The sequence below is a fragment of the Python bivittatus genome, unplaced genomic scaffold (assembly GCF_059951505.1).
Source record: "Python bivittatus isolate LINGU-HERP-01145 unplaced genomic scaffold, Pbiv_v1 ctg000840_np1212, whole genome shotgun sequence".
NCBI classification, from domain to species: Eukaryota; Metazoa; Chordata; class Lepidosauria; order Squamata; family Pythonidae; genus Python; species Python bivittatus.
In genome coordinates, this window is record NW_028277113.1 from 48431581 (window position 1) to 48457247 (window position 25667).

A 25667-nucleotide genomic window follows, 5' to 3' on the forward strand; every position below is an offset into this window, starting at 1 on the left:
AATGTTCTAGGTATTTCTGCTAAACTTTATGTCAAGATGCTATTAGATAAATTAGGTAACTGAATAGAGATTAATGAAATGATTTATAGTACAGAAATACATTTTAGTAAGATTCAAAGTCTGCCAGTTTTTAAAATTTTATATTATTTTAATTGCAAAAAAATTACAATTAATCTTTAACAAACTATTGTATTATTAAAAAACTAATTAGCAATACAGTAATATGATATCACTATTTTATAATAAATCTATAGTTAGAATAGATACCTAATTTATTAAGTTTCCCCCAAAATAAAATAAATAAAAAAGTAAATAATAAAATAAGTGAAAAAATAAAAATCCTACATGAAACATGGGCTCATAATGGAATCAGTACTGTAAATCAGTTTTTATGTAAAAATACTTCTAACATTTTCAAAATCCTACAAAAGGAATATAATTTACTTAGAAAGACTGAATTCCAATACCTACAGTTAAAAATGTTCTCTCATTCAGCATTCGTGCCTGTGCAGCCTCGGAAACACCAGAGTTTTAAAGTTGTTGGAGATGGCTTTTGTGGAAAACAAATCAATACTTTTTTATTACCAAAATTTTAAAAAAAGCAAAAATAAATTTGGATAATATCCAAACAATTTGGAATAGTGGAGTGTTCTATAAAAATCAATGGCTGCAGCTTTAAAAAAAATAGCACATATATTTCTTATGGCTAAAAAATTCAGCTGGTTCAAGAAAAATTGTCTTTAGAGTCTATTGGCACCTCAGAGAATGTTTAAAAGGTTGGATCTCATTATTTTTATGCTGGGGATTTAATAAATTTGAAGGAACTTTGGTACATATCTTATGGACTTGTCCACTTGTAATTCAATATTAGACATTATTTCTATGGTGAACCACATTCTTCAACTGCAGTTAAGAATTTTAAAAGTCAATATTTTGTTAAATTATATCCCCAAAATCTGGAAACTTTCAATCTATGAAGAACTGTAGTGTATGGATCGGCAACAAAAATAATTATGTACTCACTGAAGAGCATCTGTATCCCTGATCCTAAACTATGACTTATTAAAATCTGTCAACTCTGAGACCTAGAATTAGCTTTGTATCAGTGGACAGGCAACATAGGACAAAATGATTCTATACAGTTTAGATTCAATTCATTATTTAAAAACTGAATCATCATTTGGAAAAAATGGAAGAAAGTCGTATAATTTTAGTACCCATCTATATATGTATCCATCTACTTTTTAAAGTGGACTTTTATATACACATACAGTATACATATTTATAAAAATAGGTGAATTAGATATTTAGGTGTTTTGTTCTGTTATCTTGTTTTTTTTTTAATTTAGGGTTTTTCACTTTTTTCCTTCTTTAGATAGTTTAATAGTTTATCTTGTTTCCAAATATATGAGCAGTACCACAAAATATTTGCATGTAGCATTTGATTCGGTTGCTGCTTTTGATTCAGTAAACAGATGTAGGAAATGAACAAGATTAGCCAATGGTGACATAGGTATCTACCATATTTATTTATTTATTTATTTATTACATTTGTATGCCGCCCATCTCCCCCACTGTATTTAGTGCAGAAGCTATTCTAATACAACTATTAAAGCGAGATGTCTATCTGGACTGGTTCTGTGGGAAAATTATCCTGCAAATACTGTTTGAAATAGATATCTGTAGGTGGAATGTCCATTATCTAAGGTCTTTGGAAATCATATTAAATCAGTTCTGCAAAAGGTTAGTGGGATCCCCAGAGGAAATCTGACCAACGTTCTGCAAGCTGAACTGGGCTGCAAGAGTTGATTTATAATTTAGATGCTAAGAGGAATTAAGAATTTCATGGAGACAACTAAGTTCTTGCTTTGTTAGGGTGGATTGAAAAAGACTGAAAGAACTATGTATTTAGCTTCTAGCTCAACAGATTCCAATTGTACAAAGCCTCTGACCTTGTGATCATTTTCAAACTGAGGATTTATCACATTATCTTTTATATTGCTTGCTATAATTATCAATCTGTGTGAAATATATTGAAAAGAGGCAGGTTACCTCTCAGTTCAGTTTGGATGAAGGAAAACTATATTTTCCTTCTCCTGATTTTAATGAGGGTACATTGTGAATATACTCTTATTTCACTAGCAGCACAAACCATTTGTTTAAGTTATGTAGACGTTAAATGGTAGTATGCAAAGGGCCACTGTTGAATTAAGGTCTTAGTTGCATTTTAGATTTTTGTAAGGTTAATGGATGTAATGGCCTAACAGTGCACCTGTTTAATAAGTTATTGTGTATTGTGAAATTTTATTCAAAACATTAATCTCTGTGCCTCCTTTGCATAAAAAGCAGTTCAGGTATTAGAAATGCTGAACAAATGAAATAAAATGTCATAGTTTATGGCAGACAGGAAAGTGCATAACTAATATAAGGAATAAAATATTGTAGTGTGAAAACCAAGACAGAGAATATCCAAATCAATTTCTGCTTAACAATGGTGTATTTATATCATACATTATTTCATCTTAAGGAATTGCTCAGGTACGGAACTGTGACTAGCTCATTTGAACATTCTAGTGGCCCTCATTACAAAAATATCAAGTGCAATTAAAAGTTCCACTCAAGAAACTTTTCTATGGACACCTGATTAATTCTTATACTAATTCTGAGCATATGACATATGTCATTAATGTCAAATGCATTAATCACCTGATGAGAATGAAGCAAGATAGATTTTTATAACTAATTCCCATATCTTCCAACCTGGTGATTGCTTAGAATAGAGTTATCCATGACAGCCAACTTTCTGCTGGTTCACATTCAATATAAAATATTGAAGCTTTTCAATACGGATGAAAAATATTTGTTAGACTCATAATTTCTGTTCACTGTAAATTGTTTTTGAGAAATACAACATAACTATGGAGAAACAACCTCTCATATTTAATAAAGTACAATTGCTTATCTATAATTTTAACCTCAGCTCTTAGTACATTTAAAGTCTGCTATGTGTTAATGCCAAATTACCTTTATAATTTGTAGTTGAACACCTTCATCTGTCTGTGGACCTTGGAAGCAGCCACATATTGTTTCAATAATTCTATCAATCAATTTTTTCCCAGGAGCAGTACTATCTGGAGCATTACCAGTCAAATGCCCATAGGCTATAAGTTTCTGGGAGTAAAGCAAATGAACAACAGTGAGCAAGCAAAGCTAATAGATTATATATTATGTTTTGCAGCCATGGAAATAATTATCTAAATACCACAGTAAGCTTCACATTTTTAAATAAAAAATCAGAGCCATTTAGGAATAAGTAGGACCTTGTGTATTTTCTTCTCCCCAGTTCTCAGTGATCATCTTTTTCAGACAACTGAATTAGGGCATATTAATGTTTCAGATATTGGCTTGAAATGGGTTCATAAAACTAGCTAGAAAACAAAATTATGATTAACAGTAATAATAATTTACCTGACTTTTGACATCATAATAATACGCTCACAAACCATAAAGTCACTGTTATGTATGGGGAAAAAAAAGATAGTTCACAACACTTAAAAGTACTGCTTCACTGTGAACTAGACAATTATCTTTACAGATCCCAACTATACCACTCAATTCTTAAGAATATATATTTTTAAAAAATTGACAAAAATGTATTTTCCCCCAAATTTAATTTTTATAAAATGTTTAAGTCAGATTTTTTTTACATTAATAACAGGATAAAATCAATCAAGGAAAAAAAACTTCCATAAGAAAATAACATTAAAAATAGCCAATAATTTAATAGCATATATTTCATGAAATATAGATCCATACAGACCTGCAAACAATCTAACGATGTACTAACAATTCTGGGACACTTGGATTGGCATGCCAATTCAAATGGCAAGAAGTACTTGTCTGCCTCAATAAAACTGGTCTTTGATTTCACTGGTGGAAGAGTGCTTGAACCAGGTTTTGCTTCTCCATGAGGTGGACTAAATAAAATGGCAGTAAAATAAATGAGTTAAATATGAACACAGATATAGCTACAGCTATTATCATATAATACTTTATGTTCAGTTGTACATTTAAACTGTAAAACATTTATCTTATTAAAACTGACACTTCAAGTCACTGACAAAAGTAAATGTAATGTTTTGCAACAAATAGAGAAACAGATTTTACTAAGGATTTACTGAGGACTATCTAACATTAGTTAGAGCCAGCTACATAGCTGAACTGTTGTGTTGAATGATGTGAATACGGGAGAGCTTCTGTTTTGGAATACTGATAAAGAAAAACAAATGCTTTCACTTTTATACAAATGTCTTTTAACCTAGAATTAAATGTGTGTTGTATTAATATTTATGAGATAGAAAAAAATTAATTAATAAAATTGTAAATCCTCCGTAAAAAGTAGAATGCTGCTTCATATGTTCAAGACACATGTAAAAATGAATGAGATGTAACATTTAGTTCACTGCAAAAATAATGATTTTCATGATGATCAGTACCTACAGGCATTAGGAGACTCATTTGTCTTAAGTAATTTTATAACTTTATAAAGGAAATAAATGAACCAGGTCAATACAGGATTTCCTTCAGACAGACCCATAAAAAAGTATCTCCTTTTTTAGGTAATTTTCTGGTAGCAGGATGGGGAAGGGTTGTAGTTCCCTTTGTTTTTAACCATGCTTGATTTTTTGTGGAAAAATGAAAAATGTGTTCAAAGATTTTGTGCTTCTTAATTAGGACACTCACAGCTAACATGCTTGATCATTTTTCCTAACTAATCTGAAGCCAAAGCTATTAAAAATTATATGCTCTGAAATTTTAAATATTTTTCTTTATGTTTTCACAGAACTGGAAAGGTTCAATTGACTTACAGCAAAACTCGCATATAAACTAAGCCAGGACTTTTAACTATGGTTTGGGAAAGAAGCCACAGAATCCAAGCTATTATGGATTGATATGCATATCATACTAAACCAGAAAAATCACATTATGGGTTATTGTTTATATATGTACTAGGCCAGGCCTGTCTCATGAAGTTTCTGTACTTTAGACATAATAATATAGTGCTGAAAAGGTAGTTTGTGAATCCTTCTCCTTAAAAAGTAGAATGAAAGGCAGACTTAATCTCCATATGAAGTCAGATATTTGTGCTTATAATCATCTCATAAACTTAAGTATTCATACTTAATAAGGAAAAATTACCTTTGTTTTCCAGTTTCTGTTTTTATTTCCTCTGGAAAAAAGCAAATAAAACCTGTTTTATAAGAATTATTAAACTTTAAAATAAAACTAATTCCCACATCTCATATATATTTATATATTTCTTAATCAAATGTTACATTTCCAATATTGATAGAATATTGATAGACCACAGAACATATCAGAATCTACGTAAAGGGGTTCCTGTAGAGTACAATCCAGTCCTCCTGGAGTATAATGTAATCCAAAATCATTCATGAGCTGTAAGTAAAATAAATAAAAAACTGATCTCACTTTTATAGATAATAAATAAGGATTGAACCCAGTCGACTCATAAGACATATGCTTTTGTAGAAGTAATGGAATCAACTTCATGTTATATTTATCAAGTGCAGTGAATCTGTACTATGTTAATTAAGAAGTCAGGATAAAACAAAATTCAGATAGACACAGTTTCCTTTTCTTTCTGAACAGAGTGTTTTCTGATCTCTGAAAGTTAAGTGCATTCAGTTGTGCTTATCTACAAGAAATACTCATAACAGAGATAATCTATTACTTTTCATATTGATATACTATCCACATGATATTCATTTTTATGCTAAACAGATTAGCAATGAGAATTTTCTAGTCCACTAGACAACTTGTGACCCATTGGGTCATTGTTTCAGAGATATTTCCTTACCTAAAAAGAGAAACAGAATGACCAAGGACAAAAAAACAGTGGGAGTGTGAGAGACTTATGACTTGCTGCCAGCTTCCCCATTAACTTTGCTTGTGGGAAGCTGGCAGGGAGTGTCAGAAATCTCCCTCCCTCCCTCCTCGGCTGACCCATGGAACTGCCTGCCACTTTGCTGGGGGGAGGTGGAACAAAGGGAGCCTTGGACTGTGAGGAAAACTGCACCCTCGCTCCCCATTCTGGCGTGTTCCCAAGGGCCCCCTCCCTCGAGGGAGGAAGAGGGCTCACCCATTGACCAAAGGTGCCCCCCAACCAGCCCTATCTTGCCAGGAAGCATCCAAGTTGCTTCCTCATCCTTCCCTCAACATCTATCACTGTTAAGAGATTTCAAATTTCTGCCTCATTTCCAAAGCAGCCAATTGCTGCTCACCCGTTGGGCCTTGCCATCAGCCAGTTGGGCATAGGGGACAGAGGGAGGTGGGAAAGAGGTTGGGGATATACCTCTGATTATGGTATTGTCTCCAGTAACTTTTGCTTCGTGAAAAGGGTTGCCAAAGGTTACTTAAGTAATCCAGAGTGCAAAACATTTCAAATTAAGAAACTAAACTTAGCTTTATACTACCCCCCCAAAAATTACTAAATAAATAAAATAAAATAAAATAAAATAAAATAAAAAAGCAAATTATCCTATAAGGTAAGGGAATATGGAGAAAGAGGATCAATCCAATGGCATCCATAGTACAATTCCTCATATTAGTTTTTACATATTTGTGAAGATCTAGGAATACATGACAACAAATAGTTCTAAAGTTTGCAAAAATCTAAGAAAGTTTCTGCAGTTTGGGATGCTTATACAGTTTGGGATTCTCTGTGTTCACAGATGACATCATAATTTGAAGAGGTACAGCTGGTAGTGACAAATGAAACAACAAAAAGCATAAAACATAAAGTAGTCACCTATAAATGTTGGTAATAATAAATCCCTAGAATTAACAGCAAAAGTTCCATCTGTATATTATGCCTCATCTTATTTATACATTTTTTGGGTCAACATTTATTATCAAGAGTTCACAAAATTTGCCTGTTCAACCAAAAATGTGTGGTTATTAGGCTGACTCTCCGCTAAGGAACAATGACACTTCCAAAATGCATATCGAAGTCACAATGTCTTGCTCTTTTCATCAGCTTTAAGCCTGGAACAAGAAGTAAGATTCTTCAGAGCTAGAGAAAGAACAATGTTCAATATTCCTTTTCCCCTGAGAGATAATCCAATGCAAATGTTAAGCTTTCCCCCCCAAATCTTGCAGATGATTTCCATTTCAGGAAGGAACTCATCCTGCTTTTCATACCCATTTATTCTGACTATTAATCATACTGATGCTTATTAACCACACTGATATTGGTCCTGTCTCTAATCTTTTGTATATTTTTTGCTTCAAATAATTTTTATGTTTCATAAAACTTAAAACACCTAAGATTATTTAGAATAAAAGTTACAGTAGAAGACAAGCAGCCCAAGCCTGAAAGCCCTCAGTTCAGACCAGTTTGCTGCATTTTACATTATACTGAACTCTTATTTATTATATTATCCTTATTTAAAAGAAGAGGGGATTATATAAATACATTTCAGGTGATACTATCACAGTGCATTTACTTATCATCAGGAAATCCCTGAGCTATACACTAGATTGGGGGACTTGAAAAAAATACCCTGAAGAAGGTAATGCCAAATCACTCCCGAAGTATCTCCAAAAAAACTGCATGAACATCTCAGGGGTCAAGCCTGATGCAAAGATTAACATTTACTAATATTAAGAATAAACTTGGGAGTTGGATAGTACATTCATATGTGTAAATAAATAAATGCTTTTTCCTAGGGATTGTCAACTATAAAATTTTCAGATCTGATTGGCATTAGATTGATTGCCTAACTCACATTCATTACATTATTGATTGTTCAACTGCATTTTAAAATGGGACATTTTCTATGGATAAAAAATAATGAAAAAATGCCATCTTTTATTGATTCAAAACAATATTTATTTATTGTATTTATATAGCACATAGTCTTTGGCTTATGACAATTGGGACTGGAATTTCTGTCGCTAAGCGATGTGGTCATAAAACAAGATGTCACGTGACTGCTTCACTTAGCAATGGCAATCCTGGCACTTCCCATTGCCATCGTTAAGCAAATTCTACCCTGACACTCCCCATTGCCATCGTTAAGCAAATTCCACCAATCATTAGCTGAGGACCCACCTCAATCCAAGCTGTTCTGGCCTTGGTCCCTTCCAGCCTTGAGCCTCAGTAAGGTAAGGGATTGCCTCCAACTCCCCCTACCTGCCTATCTCCCCACCATCTCTGCCCTTCTGGCCACCCTGCAGGGTGACAAGCAGCCCCAGAACCATGCGACTCTGGAGCTTCTTGGTCCTCCTTTTCCCTTCGCTTGCATGCACTGCATCCTCCTTACCTCCTTTACTCGCACACACACATGCACTGCGTCCTCCTTCCTTCCTTTGCTTGCTTGCACCAGCACCCTCCTTCCCTCTTTGCTCACTCACACACATGTACTGTACCCACCTTCCCTCCTTCACTCGTTTGAGGACTCTCCAGGGGTGTTTCTGGCATGTGCTCTGCAGCTCATGTTGGAAGCTGCTGGCTGTTAATGAGGCTTTCTCCTTCCTCCTGCAAAGCCTCAGAGCCACAGCATAGCATGAAGGGAGGCACAGTGTGTGCAAGCAAGTGAAAGGGGAAGGAGGGCGCTGATGTGTGCAAGTAAAGAAGAGATGGAGGGCATGTGCAAGTGAAGGGGAAGGAGGATGCTGGTGCACGCAAGTGAGTAGAGGGTGCAGTGCATGTATGCGAAAGAGGGAAGGAGGGTGTTGGTGCTTGTGTGTGAGTGAGCGACCGAAGGGGGAAGGAGGGCACTGGTGTGTATGAGCGAGCAGAGGGGAAGGAGGTGCTGGTGCCTGTGAGTGAGTGAAGGAGGGAAGGAGGGTGTGGTGCATGCCTGTGAGCGAAGGAGGGTGCTGGTGCATGTGAGTGAGCAAAGGAGGGCACTGGTGCATGCAAGTAAGCAAAGGGGGAAGGAGGGCACAGTGAGTGCATGCGAGTGAAGGGAGGAACGAGGGTGTGGTGTGTGCAAGCGAGCGAGCAAAGAAAGGCCAATGTGGGTGGGGGAGACTTACCAGAGTGACTTGCGACCTCCCCTGCCTGCTTTCCCATTGACTTTGCTTGTGGGAAGCTGGCAGAGAAGGTTGCAAATGGCAATCATGTGATCGCGGGGTACTTGGCAATTGCCAAGCTCTGAGATTGTGATTATGTGACCACAGGGGTGTTGCAATGGCCATAATTTTGGGGACCAGTTATAAGTCCATTTTTTCACACCCTCGTAACTTCAAACGGTTGCTGAATGAATGGTCATAACTCAAGGACTACCTGTATTAAAGGACATAATACTTAAAATATGCAAACTCAGAATGAAAAAACCTTTCAAAGTATCATACATCAGTTTCCTTCCTTTCATCATCATTAAAAGTATGTTTCAGCTAATGCTTCAAGTTTGATAAGTCATGGGGAGTGAACCTGTTAGAATTTCCTTAAATATATAATGAGATGTTAAGTGTGCCCACATTAAAGAATTATTTGGCTTCCCTAATACAGTATAGTCAGACAGCCATAGTAATTTTGTCAACTTATGCACTTTCTTGTTGAAAACCTATATTATGTAATTACTTCTGATGTTTTGGTTAAATGCTTGGTATTATTTTGCTGCTTTACAAGTGAGAAAAATTACTGGGGTTGTACATTTTGCAAAAAAGGAATAGTGGGCTTTTAAAAAAATGAGGATATCATAGTATCTCACAATGTTTGGGAAACAAAAGTGAAGAACCAGAAAGGAACACCACCACCAAAGCCAATATAAAAAGAGGTTCTAGGGCAGCAGCAAAACTTCAGCTATTCTCCAACAGACAATAAAATATTGAATTTGCAAGCAAATTGTATGTACGTATATATATGTATGTGTATATATGTATGTGTGTGTACACACACACACATAAACAGCATAAAGAGACCTATCTGTAAACAACTACATAGTCTATACTGAGATTATCTGACCTGAATGTTTTGTGCATTTTTAAAGAAAAGGCCCATCGTTTTATACAAATACTTATGTTACAGTTTCTTATATAACCCTAAATCAAAACAATTCACACATTGTACCAGGCCAAACCCAAATCAAATGCATTATGGTTTAGTGCAGGACATCTGGCTGATATGATGGAGTGCTGAACTTATTTCTGAGCTAAATGGAAATCTCCTTATCTTCTGACTGCTTTTCTGCCCAACTGATGAATGGGAAGCACAGAACATTGATTACCACAAACAGCCAAACTGCAGTTTTCTTCATATAGCTGTTACTACCAGCTTGAGTAATTTGACAAGCCATGACTCTTTCCTTCAAGAAGATAGCTTGACTTTCTTTGCTCTTCTCTTAATTTGTGACATATTGCTGGCCTTGGGACCTTTCCTAGCTCAGGATCTGGATTAGTTTATTTAGCCTGTACCTGTGTCATTTCAAGTATGTTCTCTTCATCTAATTTCTGTGGTGCAGGCTGAGGGTTAGACTGGTGAAGCCCTACAGCCTTTGAAACTGAAGACTCAGACTGATCCCTTACAGCTTTATTTTTAACATCGTTTCAATGTTTATGGCATATTCTGCTTCACCTCATTTATTACAATTTTATTTGCATAAATTCAGTTCTAAAAGACTTTTAATTACAAGCAAGAGCTTTTAAAATGATAAGCAACGCCACATATCTTTGGAAGAGGAGAGATGTGTTAGTTTATAGTGGCAAAAATTCAGAAGAAGTCTGGTACCACTTTTTCTGAATTAACAAATTTTATAAAAAGGTATAAGCTGAAATTCCGTCGCTAAGTGATGCAATTGTTAGGCGAAACATCACATGACTGCACTGCTTAACGATGGCAATTCCGGTTGTGGTTGTTAGGCCAGGACTGTGCCGTTGTTAGGTGAGGACCTCACACTTCTCCTGCCCTACCACGCTCGCCTCCACTTCAACTCCCTCCCACCTATCCTCATCTCTGCCTTTTTGGCCACCTTGCACTCAGCTGATGCCTAACCCTGCCACCCTCCGGCCCCCCAGCTGACCTTTGCTGTCTTCTTTTGCTGCTGACAAGGTGCACCGAGCTGAGCCAGCTGCTGGCCCTTTGTGAGGCCCCCACAAGGCTTCATGAAGGCTGCGCAAGGGCTTTGCAACTTTGGGGAAGCCTTGCAAGGGCCTCATTAAGAGCCAACAGCTGCCTGTGCCTTGTGGGAGGAAGACGACTGTGAGGGTCAGATGGGGGCAGCAAGAGGCGGAGTGCAGGGTGGCCAAAAGAGCAGAGATGGGGAGATAGGCAGGTGGGGGAAGTTGAAGTGCATGCTGTGGTCATAAATGTGTGCAGGCTGCCAAGTGCCTGAATTTTGATCACTTGACTATGGAGGTGCTGCAACGGCCATAATTTTGAGGACTGCCTGTAACCACCATTTGTTAAGTGCTGTTGTAACTTCAAACGGTCGCTGAACAAATGGTTATTAAGCAAGGACTACCTGTAGACACACACATACTGAGGGAAAAATGTAACTTAAGAAAAAACTTTTTATTTATCACTTGTAAAGCATTCTGAGAGGAACAGGAGTGATAATTTGGAATTTGGTACTTTCACAACTGTCACTAAAATCTAGGATATTACGTCCTCACTGTTCAATTAAATGCTGTATGGTTAACAACCCTACCCCAAAATTGTAACATACAAATGCGCAAACTCTTTGATTTATGAGTTTCATTGCAGAAAAAAGAAATCAAGGTTGGCTACAAGCTAGACTTACATGAAACTGGCAAATGATCAAAACAGACATTTAGAAAATGCAAAGACAAAGCTCCTTTAATACTAAACCCCCCCTTTTCTGTCCGGATATCGTTTTACATAAAGTAAAAGGCCACAAACAACATGTCTGAAGACAAACAAGTGATTGTCTTCCTTTATACATCAAACAATGCAAGCATCTGACCCTCTTCAAAATAGTGTGCTCATATTTTCTTTTACTAAAATTAGCCTGTGTATGGAAAAAATTATCAACCAATGGAGAAATAAATGATATTGATCAGAAGAATTAACTTAGAAGTCTATCAACATTTTTATTGAATGTGTTTTGTTCTGGATCCCATTTTAAGAAGATCATTGATAAATTAATGCCCAAGATTATAGCTGAGTCTGAAAACAAAGTTTTAAAAATAGTTGCCAAAATAACTGGATATTTTAGCCTGAAAAAAATTAAGAAGGATATTAGTATCTATTTTTAAACATCTAAAGGACTTTCACACCAAGATAAAATGTAATTGTTTTCAAAGGCCAAGTACAGCCAGAAAAAAGTGCACACTGATATTCTAACAAGCGTTTCAAACTTTTTCAGGCCATGGAACCTGTTAGGTTTTTTTTTTTAAAATCCAGGAACCCCTAATTAAGAGGCAAAGCTCTACTGATAGAAAATTGGCTTAGTCTCTCATGAAACTCCATCATGTTCTTGTGGAACCCTAGCATTCTGCAGCAAAATTGGAAAAAAGCCTGCTCTAAAGAACACTTTATACATAGTAATTCTTTCTTGTAATTCACAAATAACCAGCAGGTGATATCTTCTGTGTTCCCTCTTCTTTATAACTTATTCATGCTCTATTTCTTCTCTGAATCAATTCCTTTCTTTGCTTCCATTTTCACAACCACTCTGATACTCCATGTGCCACAGTAATCCAATCCCAATATTTCTCTAGTTCTATCTTCAACACCATACAGTACTTGGTTAAATGCTGTCATCCTCTCTTGCTTTATTTGCTATCCTTGGATTAGGTCATTTACAACAATGTGCTAACAGACAGGCATGCTAACCAAGCTGTTTTACTTTCTGTAAAATGAAAGTTTGCTTCTACTTGCTCTCTCTGCGTATATATGTGTGTACTGTATGCTCTGTGTATGTGAATAGGCATATATGTTAATGTATTCACACACAAAGCTCAAAATTTTGTTTTATACACACACACACACACACAGAGTCATGTGAAAAAGGAGGTATACCCCACTGAAATTTTGACTTTTTCAACATTTGATCTTCATTTCAACAATATTGATAAAGGGGATATAATATAACATATACCATGCATCATTTACATTTTGTAGTCCATTGTGTAACTTAAACATACATGCAAATTTCACATGTGGAAAAAGTCAGTACACCCCTACATTTATCACTACCTCAAATACCTAAAATTAGAACTTGCTGCACCAGATCAGGTACAAAGGATTACAACATTGTCAGAAAGGATCTGGGAGGAACCTATTTAATTCAAACCTCAGACATTTAGTTTGATTTGCTCTTTGTTGTTGCAGTAGTATCGCCACGCCTAGACTGAAAGAGCTCTCTGAGGCCTTCAGAAAGAAAGGATGACAGTAAGTAAAAGAAAGAGATGGAATGAACACTTTACCCCCACAAAATGACACTATGTTCTATGATTTATTCCTTTTATTTTTTTAAAGCAGCCAGAATAACAAAATACTATTTTATACAGGTCAGAGTCCTATGCCACATTGTGTTGATAGGACAGGCAAAGAATATGCCATATGTCATTTGGTTGCTAAACAATTGTTCCTTACTCTGAACAACCTGAAAACCACATTAATATTTTGAATAATATTTCTTCAATGCGGCAGAAAAACATCTTTCATATTGGGTATCTTGCTGATTTCTGCAGATAGCACACTCAATAGTTTAAATGGAATATAATGGTTCCAAATTGGTAATAGCTCAGTTGCTGGAATTCTTATAAGTCCATCCCAGCAACTTTCGTTTAAGAGAACCCTGGAAGAATTGGGCTTGGGAAAGAATCTCTTTTGGTTTTAAGCAGCTGCCAAAGAGCCCGACACCACATCTGCAAACCTAGACATAACTGAATATATCCGTTGATCACTATAGAACAAGCCTTAAACTTGGTAATTAGAAATTTCATTAGGTGTTTGAATTACACCAATACAACTTCAGAAGGCACAGTAAAAACATTATTCCTATGGATTTTAGATCTTTCTTCATGGCCAAGTCTACAGTCTAGAGAGTATTAAATCAGCACTGGACTAAAAACATTTATCATAGCCTTTTAAGAAAGGACTGTAACAGCAAATGATCACTAATGCCAAGGTAAACATTTATGAACTATGTAGAAATAATAGTAGGCAAAAATCCTATTCTACAAAATGAAAACACTTTTACCTAAGAACGGATATGTAAAGGTATTACCTTTAATAACAAAAATATTTTGTTATTAAAACAAGAGATAAAAACATCTTGATCACAGAAAAGTATCTGATATTCTATTTCTTTCTTTTTAGCAAGCTAGTTAAGTGTGAGCTGAATGGCATAACAACTAAAATAAATTCATACTTGAAAATTGTACTCAGAGAGTGCTTATCAATGTTTTCTCATCAAATTGGAATAAAGTATTGTATGGGACACTACAAAGTTCTGTCTTGAACTTTTACTCTTTAATAATTTTATTAATTACAGGTACAGGTGGTCTTTGACTTACAACCATTCATTCAGTGATATTCAAAGTTACGATGGTGCTGAAAAGTGACTTACGACCGGTCCTCGCACTTATGACCATTGCAGCATCCCCATGGTCACGTGACTGTGATTTGGGGGCTTGGCAACTGTTGCACATTTACGATGGTTACAGTGTCCTGCAGTCACATGATCGCCACTTGCAACCTTCCCTGCCAGCTTCCCACAAGCAAAATCATTGGGGAAGCCAACAGGGAAGGTCACAAGTCACGGTCACATGATATCTCATTTAACAACCACGGTGATTCGCTTAACTACCATGGCAAAAAAGGTCATAAAATTGGTTGCGGTCACGTGATGCCCCATTTAACAATCACACTGCTTAACAATGGATTTTCCAGTCTCTATTGTGGTCATAAGTCAAGGACTACCTGTAGTCCTCACTTAATGATCATTTGTTCAGCAACTGTTCAAAGTTATGGTGGCGCTGAACAAATGATAGTTACTACTGGTCCTTGAAGTTATGACCATTGTAGCACCCCTGTGGTAACATGATCAAAATTTGGGTGCTTGGCAGCCTGCCTGTACTTATGACCACCAACTCCCCCATCCATCTATATTCCCCCATCTCTACCCTTTTGGCCACCCTGCATTTTGCTGCATACCCCTGCTGCCACCCCAGCTGACCTTCCTCATCTTCTTCCTCCTGCTTCTGGCCCTGGATCCAGGCGCTGGGATGCGTACAGTGAGCGCAGAACAGTGGTGGAGCCTCATCTGCTGAAGGGAGCTTGTGGGTCTGGCCAGAGAGGAGGCAGTGGGATGGGATGGCAAGATGTGGCACTCTCCGTTGCCAGGTGAGTGGGAGAGGCAGCAGCTCCCTGGGTAAAGATGCAGGCTGTGCGGGAGGTGCTGTTCAGGGTGGCAGCAGAACTGGAGTAAACAGAGGGGTGAGGGCTTCCCAGAGGTGCAGTGCAAGCTCTGCAGTTGTTATGGGCCATGATTCAGATTCAGAACCTGACTCTGACAATGTTGTTCCAGCTGAGCCTGTGGACTGTCAACCTCAGGAGTCATCAAGCCATGATTCATATGAGGCTGATCAACCATAGGCATCTCCTGATCAGCTGGAGCAGTTGGATGAAGAGGCATGATCCTCAAGCCCCAGGTCTCAATTCATGCAGCAATGAGTAGAGCAATGCTACTCAATGAGGCTCCTTGCTAGGCAAAGGGTGAAGCCTGAGTAATTGCAGCCAGCTGCCTGCAGATAGATTTATGTAGCCACTTTGCCTTCAGCCTTTGTTGGAATCAACTGTTCAGAATTCCAGCTTGTGACTCTTGTTCTTCTGTTTCTTTGTTCTTGAATCCTTGACTATTGGACTGGCTGACTACCCAACTCAGCTCTGATTCCTGGAATGAATGTGGACCATTCTCTTGCTACTTGAACTTCAAATGGAATTATTCAGGCAAGCATTCTTTGCAAAGACCCTGATTTACAATCTTGTCTACTGTTATCTGCCTAGTTGTAGTAAATTACTCAACTCCTTAGCAACTGTGTCTGTGTCTCTGCAACCTGAGTCAGAACAGCAGCTTGCATTGGAAGCACTCATGGAGACCCAGCCTGCAGGCTTCAGCAAGGGGTGGAGGTGAGCCCAGCACCGGCAGAGCCTACCTGCAGGCTCTCTACTCACTCTTGGCCCAGCCTTCCTCCTGCAAAGGCTAGCAAAGGGCCAGCAGCTTACAACATGCTGAAGCCCGCAGACCAGTTCTCCAGGGGTGCTTTTGGTGTGCGCTCTGCAGCTCATGTTAGAAGCACTCCTGGAGAACTGGCCTGCAGTGCTTCAGTGAGGGATGGAGGCGAGCCCAGTGCTGACAGAACCTACCTGCAGGGCCTCTGCTCACTCTCAGTCCAGACTTCCTCCTGCAAAGCTTTGTGAAGGTCCAGCAGCTTCCAACGCGTTGAAGCCCACAGACTGGTTCTCCAGGGGCCCTTTTGGCGAAGGTCAGTTGGGGGTAACGGGGTAGGCGGCAGAGTACAGGGCGGCTAAAAGGGCAGAGATGGGAGGAGATAGGCAGATGGGGGGAGTTGAAGCAGAGGTGAGTGCGGCAGGGCAAGAGAAGCATGAGGTCCAGTTTTTAGGTATAATTTCAATACTTCTTGGATTAATCTTGCCTCTATTAGAGCTTGCTTTTGTGGTTAAGAAACAGGGAACTGAGCTCACATAGGAAGAAAAACAGGGCACAAGCAAAAGAGCACAAAATATATGTTAACAATTAAGATATTATCTAATGATAAGAACCGTGAAAATCAAGATGATTCATCCTAACAAACTGGGGGAAGAACTTTTCCTTTTTTTAATCTCAGTTCAACAAGGATTTACAGCAAAACTTACATGAATGCTTTACTGCATTTACCATGCCTTCACTTTATTATCCAGTTTTAAAGAACCATATATTTAGTCCTCATTTAACAACCATAATTGGGACCAGCACCTTGCTGTTAAGCGAAGCGGTGGCTAAATGGGAAATCATGTGACTGCCACTGTGCTTTCTGGCTAGAAAGAGACAAGACTACTCAGGTTCACACCTTTGGCTTTTGTTTGTCTCCTAAACACTTCCCACCCTTTAGAATGCTCAAGTGCCTGTTTACTTTCTTGTACACACTGAAAGTAATGTGATTGCACTGCAGCTTGGGGCTGGGAGCTGCAGGCATGCTATGCAAACACCTTACTCTCTTGAAATACCTCTCTCCAATCTCTCCGCTCTGTGTGTGTGTGCGTGTGTATGTGGAGAAGTATCACACAAAGGAGAAATTCCCTGCAGAAATTGCTTGCACCCCCCCCCCCCCCCGCAGAGCAGAGAAATTGGAGAGAAAGCCAAAGCCAAGAAAGAAAAAGATCTTAGCAAGGAACTTGACAAAGAATTTCATAGAGCTATTAGAAGAGACAAGAAGCAGTATTACAATGACATCTGCAAAGACACTGAAGATGGAAACAGGCACAGAAAAACAAGGAAAAATCTGAAAGATCTCCAAACTCAGGAGAAGGTCCCAACCTTGAGTTGATATGCCAAAGGATGTCAATGGACAGATAATAACTGATTCAAATGAGATTAAAGATGGACAGAATATACTGAAAATCTGTACAGTACAGATGTCAATACCCAAGAGACTTTAGAAGATATTCCCTTTTTACAAGAAAAATATCATAGTGGCCAACAGATTGGAAGAGATCTGTCAGAAACTAATGAAAGAAAGAACACTTAACAGAGTGTTCAAACTTTTGCATCTTTAACGCTTTTTTTTTTTTAATCTGCGCTCAGTTGTTACCGACTCTGCAGTGACCGCTTGGACCAGTCCTTGCAGTTTTCAAGGCAATTGTTTCAGAAGTGGTTTGCCAGAGGCTCCTTCCTAGGGCAGAGCCCAGCTGGCGAGCGCAGGAGGCGGGGTTTCCGTTGCTTCGCGCCCTTTTCGGGTGTGCACGGTTTTTCGCGTTTACCAGCAACTGCTCCCGACTCCTTTTTGCAAGGCGCTGCCAGCATTTTTCCTCCCACCGGAGTGAGAGTACCCATTTATCTACTCACGTGAGTTTTCGAACTGTTGGGTTGACAGGAACTGGGGAGGAAACAGGAGCTCACCCTGCTAACGCAAAGGCTGGACTCGAACCGCTGAAGCGTTGACCATTTCTGGCCAGCAACTTTCAGCGTCATTAAGCCGCTGTGCCACTGCGTCCCCCTATCTTTAACGCTAGCAAAATAATTTTTAGGATCATCCAATGCAGATTAGAGCCCTACACAGAAAGGGAGATGCCAGATGTTCAATATGGTTTTAGAAAAGTCTCAAGACCAAAGACATTATTGCTGATGTATGCTGGATATTTGAGAAAGCCTAAACTATACTAAAAAAAGAAAAAGAAAAAGCCAGTAAGTGTTTAATTGACCATAGAAATGCCTTCAATTCTTTCAAGCTGTGTCAAGCTGTGAATGTCCTTAAGAAAATGGGAATCTCAGAATATCTCACTATCCTCACACAAAACCTATGGACAGGACAAGAAGTCATGATCTGGGGAGAACACGGCAAAACACTTTAGGTTAGCAAAGGAGTAAGGAAAAGGCTATGTACTCTTTCTTATTTGTTAACCTACATGCTGTATATATATTGAGGAAGGCTAAATTGGAAGATGACGACTTTTGTTTTAAAACTAGAGGAAGAACCATCAGTTACCTGCATTATGCTGATGACATTACTCTCAGCTGAAAATGCAAATGATCTGCAAACTCTAGTAATGAAAGTCAAAGAGCATAGTGAAAAAAAGGCACTATTAAATATAATGAAGATCAAATTGATGACAATAGGCAACCAGATTCAGAACTGACAATGAAATGGTGGATAGCTTCTGCCTCTTCAAATCAACTATCAACAGTAAAGAAACATACAGTCAAGAAGTATGCCACTGACTAGCATTTGGTAGGGTACAATGAAGACCCTGGAAAAGATATTCAGATGCTGTGATATATCTATATCTACAAAGATCAGAATTGTGCAGGGAATAGTTTTTACCTGTGACACTCTATGGAAGCAAAAGGTGGACTCTGAAGAAGCAGGATAGGAAGCATATTAACGCTTTTGAATTTTGGTGTTGGAGAAGATTCCTGATAATATCATGGACAGCCAAACCAAACAGTGGGAACAAATCAACTCAGAGTTCTAGAGACACATTATGCAAAGACCTAGCTCTCTGGAAAAGGCTCTAATGCTGGGAAAGATGGAAGGAAAGAGAAAAGGATGACCTGCAGCAAACTTGATGGTCTCAGTTAAAGTGGCGATGGGTGCAATGTTGGAAGACATGAAAGACCAGGTTAGGGATAGATCGTCATGGAGAAAATCTATCTATGTAGTCACTAGAAGTCAAAAGTTACGATGGCACATAATCAATCAATCATACTGAATGATATATACTATTCTATTCTAACGTGTTAAGAAGTCATATTGTACAACAGCAGAAATTTGGATAATATTCTTTAGGCTTTTTTTTATTAATGGGGCATATGCACAGCTAAACTTGCTACCAGGTACCCTCTGATACTATTCATGTATGTACCTAAGATTATCATATGGTTGATGATAAAACCTTTTTGGATCAATCAAACTGATACTGTCATCCTATAAGATATTATGCTAACAATATCTTAACGAAATATATTAATATAACTAACACACTTATTCACTAGCTGCATCAAGTTCAATACATTTCACTTCCTGGAATATGTTGCTTACAAATTACAAGTGTGCTAAAACAAAACCAAGCCAAGCACATCATGGAGTAGTGAAGTGTAACTAAATGTAACTAAATATTTGGTAAGCATATAATTCAACGACTACTTCCAGCCTTCGTTCCCAATGTCCTCAAACTTGCTTACTGTCATTTGTCAGGATTTTGTTTTAAAAAGCATACATTTATTCATTTATTTAAAAGATCTGTATAGCTGCCATCTTAGAACACAGCTCTAGGCGGCTCATAACAATATACAGTCTAGTACATATACATGAAGAACAATACTTTGCATCTCAAAATTGTCTCATGGTATCACACAACTCTCTGTAAGAATAATGCATTCTTACAGATTCTTACGGATTTAGCCCTGAACTGAAATACAAATGAATAATATTGTTGCCTCCAGATTTCTCTATGAGTTACTTTAAATGTATTATTATAAATTAGAGTTAAGGGCAAATCTATAAATTACATTACAGGTCATAATTTCATTATCTTTTCTCCAAAGCTATTTATTATTGTATTATAGCCCAACTTTCTCTGGAATGCCAAACTGTCTACCCAGGGGTTTCCCCCCATTTTATAATCACAACAATCATGCTATGAGGTAAGTTGGGTTAAGAGAGTGGCACAAAATCACCCAGTGAGTTCCTTGGCCAAGTGGGGATTTTAACATCTGTTTCCTAGTCAAACAAAACATTTTAACTACTATAATATATAGGCTTCTTAAACTAATAGGATTGCTTGAATGGATGAATTTTGCTTATATCATAAATTCCATCTTATGTAATTGCACTGGACTGCTTTTTTCTGATTCTATATTTTCTTGTATGTACTTTCTTACTCACAGAGCAAAAGCCATTATAAAGGACCATAGGAGTTCACTGGCCCCATATGTCAATTTTAACTTAAAAGAGTTAATTCTGCCAAGTTAATGTTATCAATATAGTACCTTTATACTATAATCATTGCTAACTATGATTGTTTGGGTATATGTACATGGTGATGGTGAACTATTACGCTACTGAGGTATTTAGATCCATCCTATTATTTAGTATTTGCCCCAGTATTTAATGTAGGGTTCCTTTTTCTCCCTCTCTTTTAACTTTATAAGATCTAATCATTTTCTATTAGATTTTATTTTTGAAATGTGATGCCATTAAAAAAAACTGATAATTTTTAAAAAAATCAATTGTAATATTTATTTCTTAGGAATTTAAAACAGAGGCACTGAACCTCAATAGCTTTGACACCATCAAAAATATGGAAGATTAAAGAGAATGAACTTAAAATATTTTACAACTACAATTCTGTTACAACTACAATTCTGTTAATTAGAAATGTGCATAAAGTATGCAATTTGGTCAAAAACAAAGACGTTTTTTTTTTCCAAATCACAAAACTATTTAATAGGCAAGCAAAAAAAATATCAATTGTCTAGTTCAGCTCTAATTGCAGTTATATAAAACTAGCTGCACCCAGTGTGTGAAGTATTTTATATACTCAAGGCTTATTGCAATGAAAGCAAATGATAGATTAATATCCACATTTATACATATATCCATAAAACATTTCAATAAAAATCTTTTTTGGGCCAGAAGCCTTAAATAGAGATATTTAGATATATGATTACCTTTGAATACACATGCTTATGAAATCAGCAATATTGAACAAAGGTTAATGTTTATGTAATAGAATCATTACAGTATATAACATTCATAATTTTAAATTCATCATAATATATATCACCATTATCCCAGAATGGGAAAATTGATTATTCAATTGTTCTAAAATTAAACACAATATTTATTTCTGTTCTTAAGTTACACTCAACTCTTTCAATAAATATAAGATCACTTATATGATTGAAGAATAAGATAAGGTATTCTTTGCTGGTCCTCATATCAGAATTCTCCATCATATGCTACCTAATCACTTTGCATTTCAATATCACCCTGTTCAAAATAAAACAATTCAATTGCTCTTTGAAAATGAGTTCAGCAGGGAAGGATTTAAGCCCACATTTAATAAATATCAGTTTCATATTTCCTTTCACAGTGGCATAAATAACTATGCAAGACAAGAAACACTAATCCTCCCAAAATATGTGTGTTTAAAAACTATCTCTGTATGCTACAACAAATGCTCTCTTCCATCACTGCATCCTTTTCTGATGTTATTCATTCTCCTTACACAACAACCTCTCAATTCAGGTATCAAATTTAAATGTTTCCAGGGTATCGCTATCCCTTGTTTTTCCATCATCTTGTCTTCAGCTTCCGTCCTCCTCTCCCCCCTCCTTGCTGCCGTCACCTGCTCCCTCCCAGACGGCCTTGTTCTTCCAGGTCAACTCTTTACACACCTTCTCTTGCCTATTCATGCAGGGTGTGTTTATGCGCGAGGGAGGAGGTAAAAGAAAGCCATGTCAAGGCAACCGATTATATTTCGCCGTCGACGCAAGGGAGGGGGAAGAGGCGGATGGTTAATACCAAACTCTTCCTGTTCACTCACATTAACACTCAAGATTCTTTCCGAAGACTAGCCCAAAACACACACGAACAGCCTACGGGGGTTCCCCGCCTGTCTCCCATCCCCACATCCACCTCGGCACTGACTCGCCGCATTGCCAGATCACAAAGGCCTGTCTCACGCATCAGCAAGGGCCACGGCAGCTCATCCTCCCCGTTCCAGCTCCGCTCCGAATCTACCCGAAACCTGGCCGTGGGGCACCTTTGTCGCCCCGATCCGCGTACGCAGTCCTTCACCCTAAACAACCCTCATCGCCGCCTCTGTCGCCTTTTCTTCCCCAGGCCGGCCTCTCCCTACAATGACAGCCGCCCTATTCAATTCTAAGGCCCAGCCTGGCGGCCGCAGGTACCCCATTTCCCATCCTTTGCCTCCCCTCTCTCCTTCCAATTTACCTAAGGCCACCTCACAGGCTTTGCGCAGCTGGGAATGGTGCGCCTTCTTCACCTCCTTGTCGGCCAGGATCTTCTCCAAAGCCCGTGTCAGGAACATGTTCTTCGTTTTCTTCCCCTCATACATGAGGGCGCACTGAAAGTGAGGGGAAAAGTGGGTATGAGCGGGGTTGACTCTCAGGGCTCCGCCGGCTGAGACCTGAAGCGGCTTTCCGGGAAATTGTCTCCCTCCTTGAACGGAACTGAATCCGGGCTCTGACTGGGTGGCTACTGCGGGCCCTGCTCGACGCTGAGGAGGGACGAACCGGCTCTCACAAGAACGCAACGCTGCCCGCTTGCCTCAGCCCCCATTAGCAGCAGCGGTAGAAGCGAGAGCAGCGGCAGCGGCGACAGCAGCAGCCTCCCGTCCTCGCCATGTTGGAAGGAAACGACGTCAAGGCCGGGCCGAGTGGTTACAGAGGAGGAAGCGGCAGCGGCGTCGAGGTTGCTACTGCTGCTGTTGCTTCAAGGCCGGGAAGAGAGGGCGCAGCCGCAAGGAGGGAGGGAGGGAGCGAGCAAATAGCGGCGCTACCAGTCGCGCAAGGTAGCAAGGGGTAGCTGAGACTGGCTGCCGGCGGCGCGCAACAGGTGCGAGGAGGGCGGGGCCTGGGATTCCTCTTCGGAGAGAAGGGAGCGAGGGACTGATTGGAGGCCGGGCCCGCTCGCCTCCAGCCTTCTCCCGCCATTTTTGATTTCTTTGAGGGCTTCCGCCGACCGGGCAGGCTTGTTCTCGCCGGCTGACAAGCGGTTGGAGCCCCATTTCCTTTGCGTCTTCTTGCCAGGCAGATCTGCCCGTATTTGCCACACGATGGAAAAGAATTTACCGGCGCCTGGGACTCGACTCGAACAGGCTGGGATTTTTCCTCATTAATTTCGGCTGCAAAATGAGTATAGCAAAGCTGGGGAAATTGTGTTTTTGTGATTAAGTACTTCCTTTGGGGAACGGCTGCGTAGCTTGTTTCTTATGTTTATCTGCAGATAATGTCTTGCAGATTGTAAGCGGATACTTTTTCTAGTCCTTGGACCCTTGTTTTATATTTTGAATCCTTATTCACAAGTACGTGTATACAAACTCACGCAAAAAAGGTGTGGCGGCATTTTTAGTATTAACAGATTAATGAAGCTATGGAATATTGTGGACTAGACTCCGGTCTTCAAATGCAAACGTGTTAAACATACTGTAATGTCTTTGTTTTGTATTCTATAAAGATAAACAGTGATATTCTTCTGTATACTGTAGTAGAGTGACTAACACAACTACTTGAATATTAAAGCAATGTTTCTACCTTCTTCAACAGGTTTGCATCCTTTTATTTGCAACAGAAAAGCTAATTTGTCTCTGAAAATTAGCTATTGCAAATAGGAATGAAGGAAATCACATCTTTTTGCTAAATTGTGCTACCTAGAAGAAATAGATTGGGAGTTGGCTAGATAAGAGTTTGTTTCTCTCTAACAATTGATCAGCCTTTCTTGGTCAATCCTATTTATCCATTGAAAACTTTGATTTGAGTAAATAGGTTCTTAATCTAAACAAGTTATTTATATGGCAGGATGGACATGGAATATGATGGGTTGTTTTTTTTAATGTAAACCTTGTTTTCTAGCATTTGCCCCTACCTGAGGACTCATATCTGAAGTAGGGAGCATATTGTCAATACAATGCGTACTTGGTTCAGCCTTAGTTTAAACACTTGCTGGATGGTAATGAAAAATATTCTCTGAGACACCGAAAACCTGCTGTCATTTGGAGCCAACCGTATCAGGGTAGACTGATACTGGGATAACCATTTTTATCTATGCTGTATGTGTGTTGTATATGAGGGGGTTCTTTTATAAGTCTACAAGGAAGAAAAATACAGTGACTCTTCAGACAAGAAATGAATCCTAGCATGCTCCACTCCCTCTTTCTCCGCTTCCCCCTCTACATTACATTGCACAGGTACCTATTGTTTCTGAAAGGATGATCAACTCTCATGGTTGTAGTTGCAGGATATGGCTATTCAACATGAATCAGTACAAACAATTTTTTTGAGATCAATCCTTGCTGTGCCCAGTGGAACAGCAAATGCTCAGTTAAGGCTTGAGACAGGAATGCCTGCAATCCAAGTAAGGGCCTGGAGGATGATGATAGACTACTGGCTGAAGATCCAATTCTTTCCATTGGCCTGCCCCTCTAGTTTTAATAGACAGTTTTCCTTCTCCCTGGAAACAGGCTGTAGAGCAGAAGTTGGCATTATATGGGTTTTCTGTAGCATTTCTAATTTCTTTAGGGTATGACCAAGCCAAACAACTCACAAAAAAGAATAAGGGATATGAAGTTTCAGATCGAAGTTAATAGGCTGCCCCAACATGGCAGAAATTGGATCAATAAGGGCACTTGGGATCTAGTAAGATACCTACAAAATCTAACTTTCCCCAAGCTGGGAATAGCATTTTTCAAAGCCAGGCATAACATCTTACCATCCACATTGCTGCAAGGCAAATACTCCGAAGCCCCATTAAACAAACGTACCTGCCATTGTGATTGAATCCATTTCTCACATATTATTACACTGTAAATTCTACAGGGATATTAGGCCTACTTATATTTTGCCCCTAATATGTAAATTCTTACAAAGGCCAGACAATTTCTATGTGAATCATCTTCTAGAAGATTCAGAACACTTTATCACTTGTGCATAGCCAAATTCTATGTTGCCGTGATGAAAATAAGGCATAACTGGTCACAGAAATAACTACTTCCATTTTATTCATCACTTCAGGTTTACTGTGTGTTAGCTATCTTGTTTCAGATAATATGAATCTTTACCTCATAGATTGTAATATTTTAGATATACACTTGCACATATAACTAATATACCATTATACAGTAGTAACAGTTACATTTTTAGTATAGAGACTCCTTGTTATACTAGTATTTTATCTCTCCCATTTGATTTTACTTTTGTGTTGTATAT

General features: G+C 38.5%; 1 protein-coding gene across 2 annotated transcripts in view; it reads right to left on the reverse strand.

The window, feature by feature from the left end:
- ARFGEF1 (ARF guanine nucleotide exchange factor 1) overlaps positions 1-23300 on the reverse strand; it is an 83356-nt gene extending 60056 nt beyond the window's left edge. For both annotated transcript variants that reach the window (XM_088131016.1, XM_088131015.1), the window contains exons 1-4: positions 22675-23300; positions 5200-5230; positions 3821-3977; positions 3025-3171 (exon numbers count right to left, since the gene is read on the reverse strand). In XM_088131016.1, the coding sequence (XP_087987142.1) occupies positions 3025-3171; positions 3821-3977; positions 5200-5230; positions 22675-22798 (459 nt within the window). In that variant the 5' untranslated portion in view covers positions 22799-23300. The remainder of the gene's footprint in view (positions 1-3024; positions 3172-3820; positions 3978-5199; positions 5231-22674) is intronic.
- Between the last annotated feature and the right edge of the window lie 2367 nt (positions 23301-25667).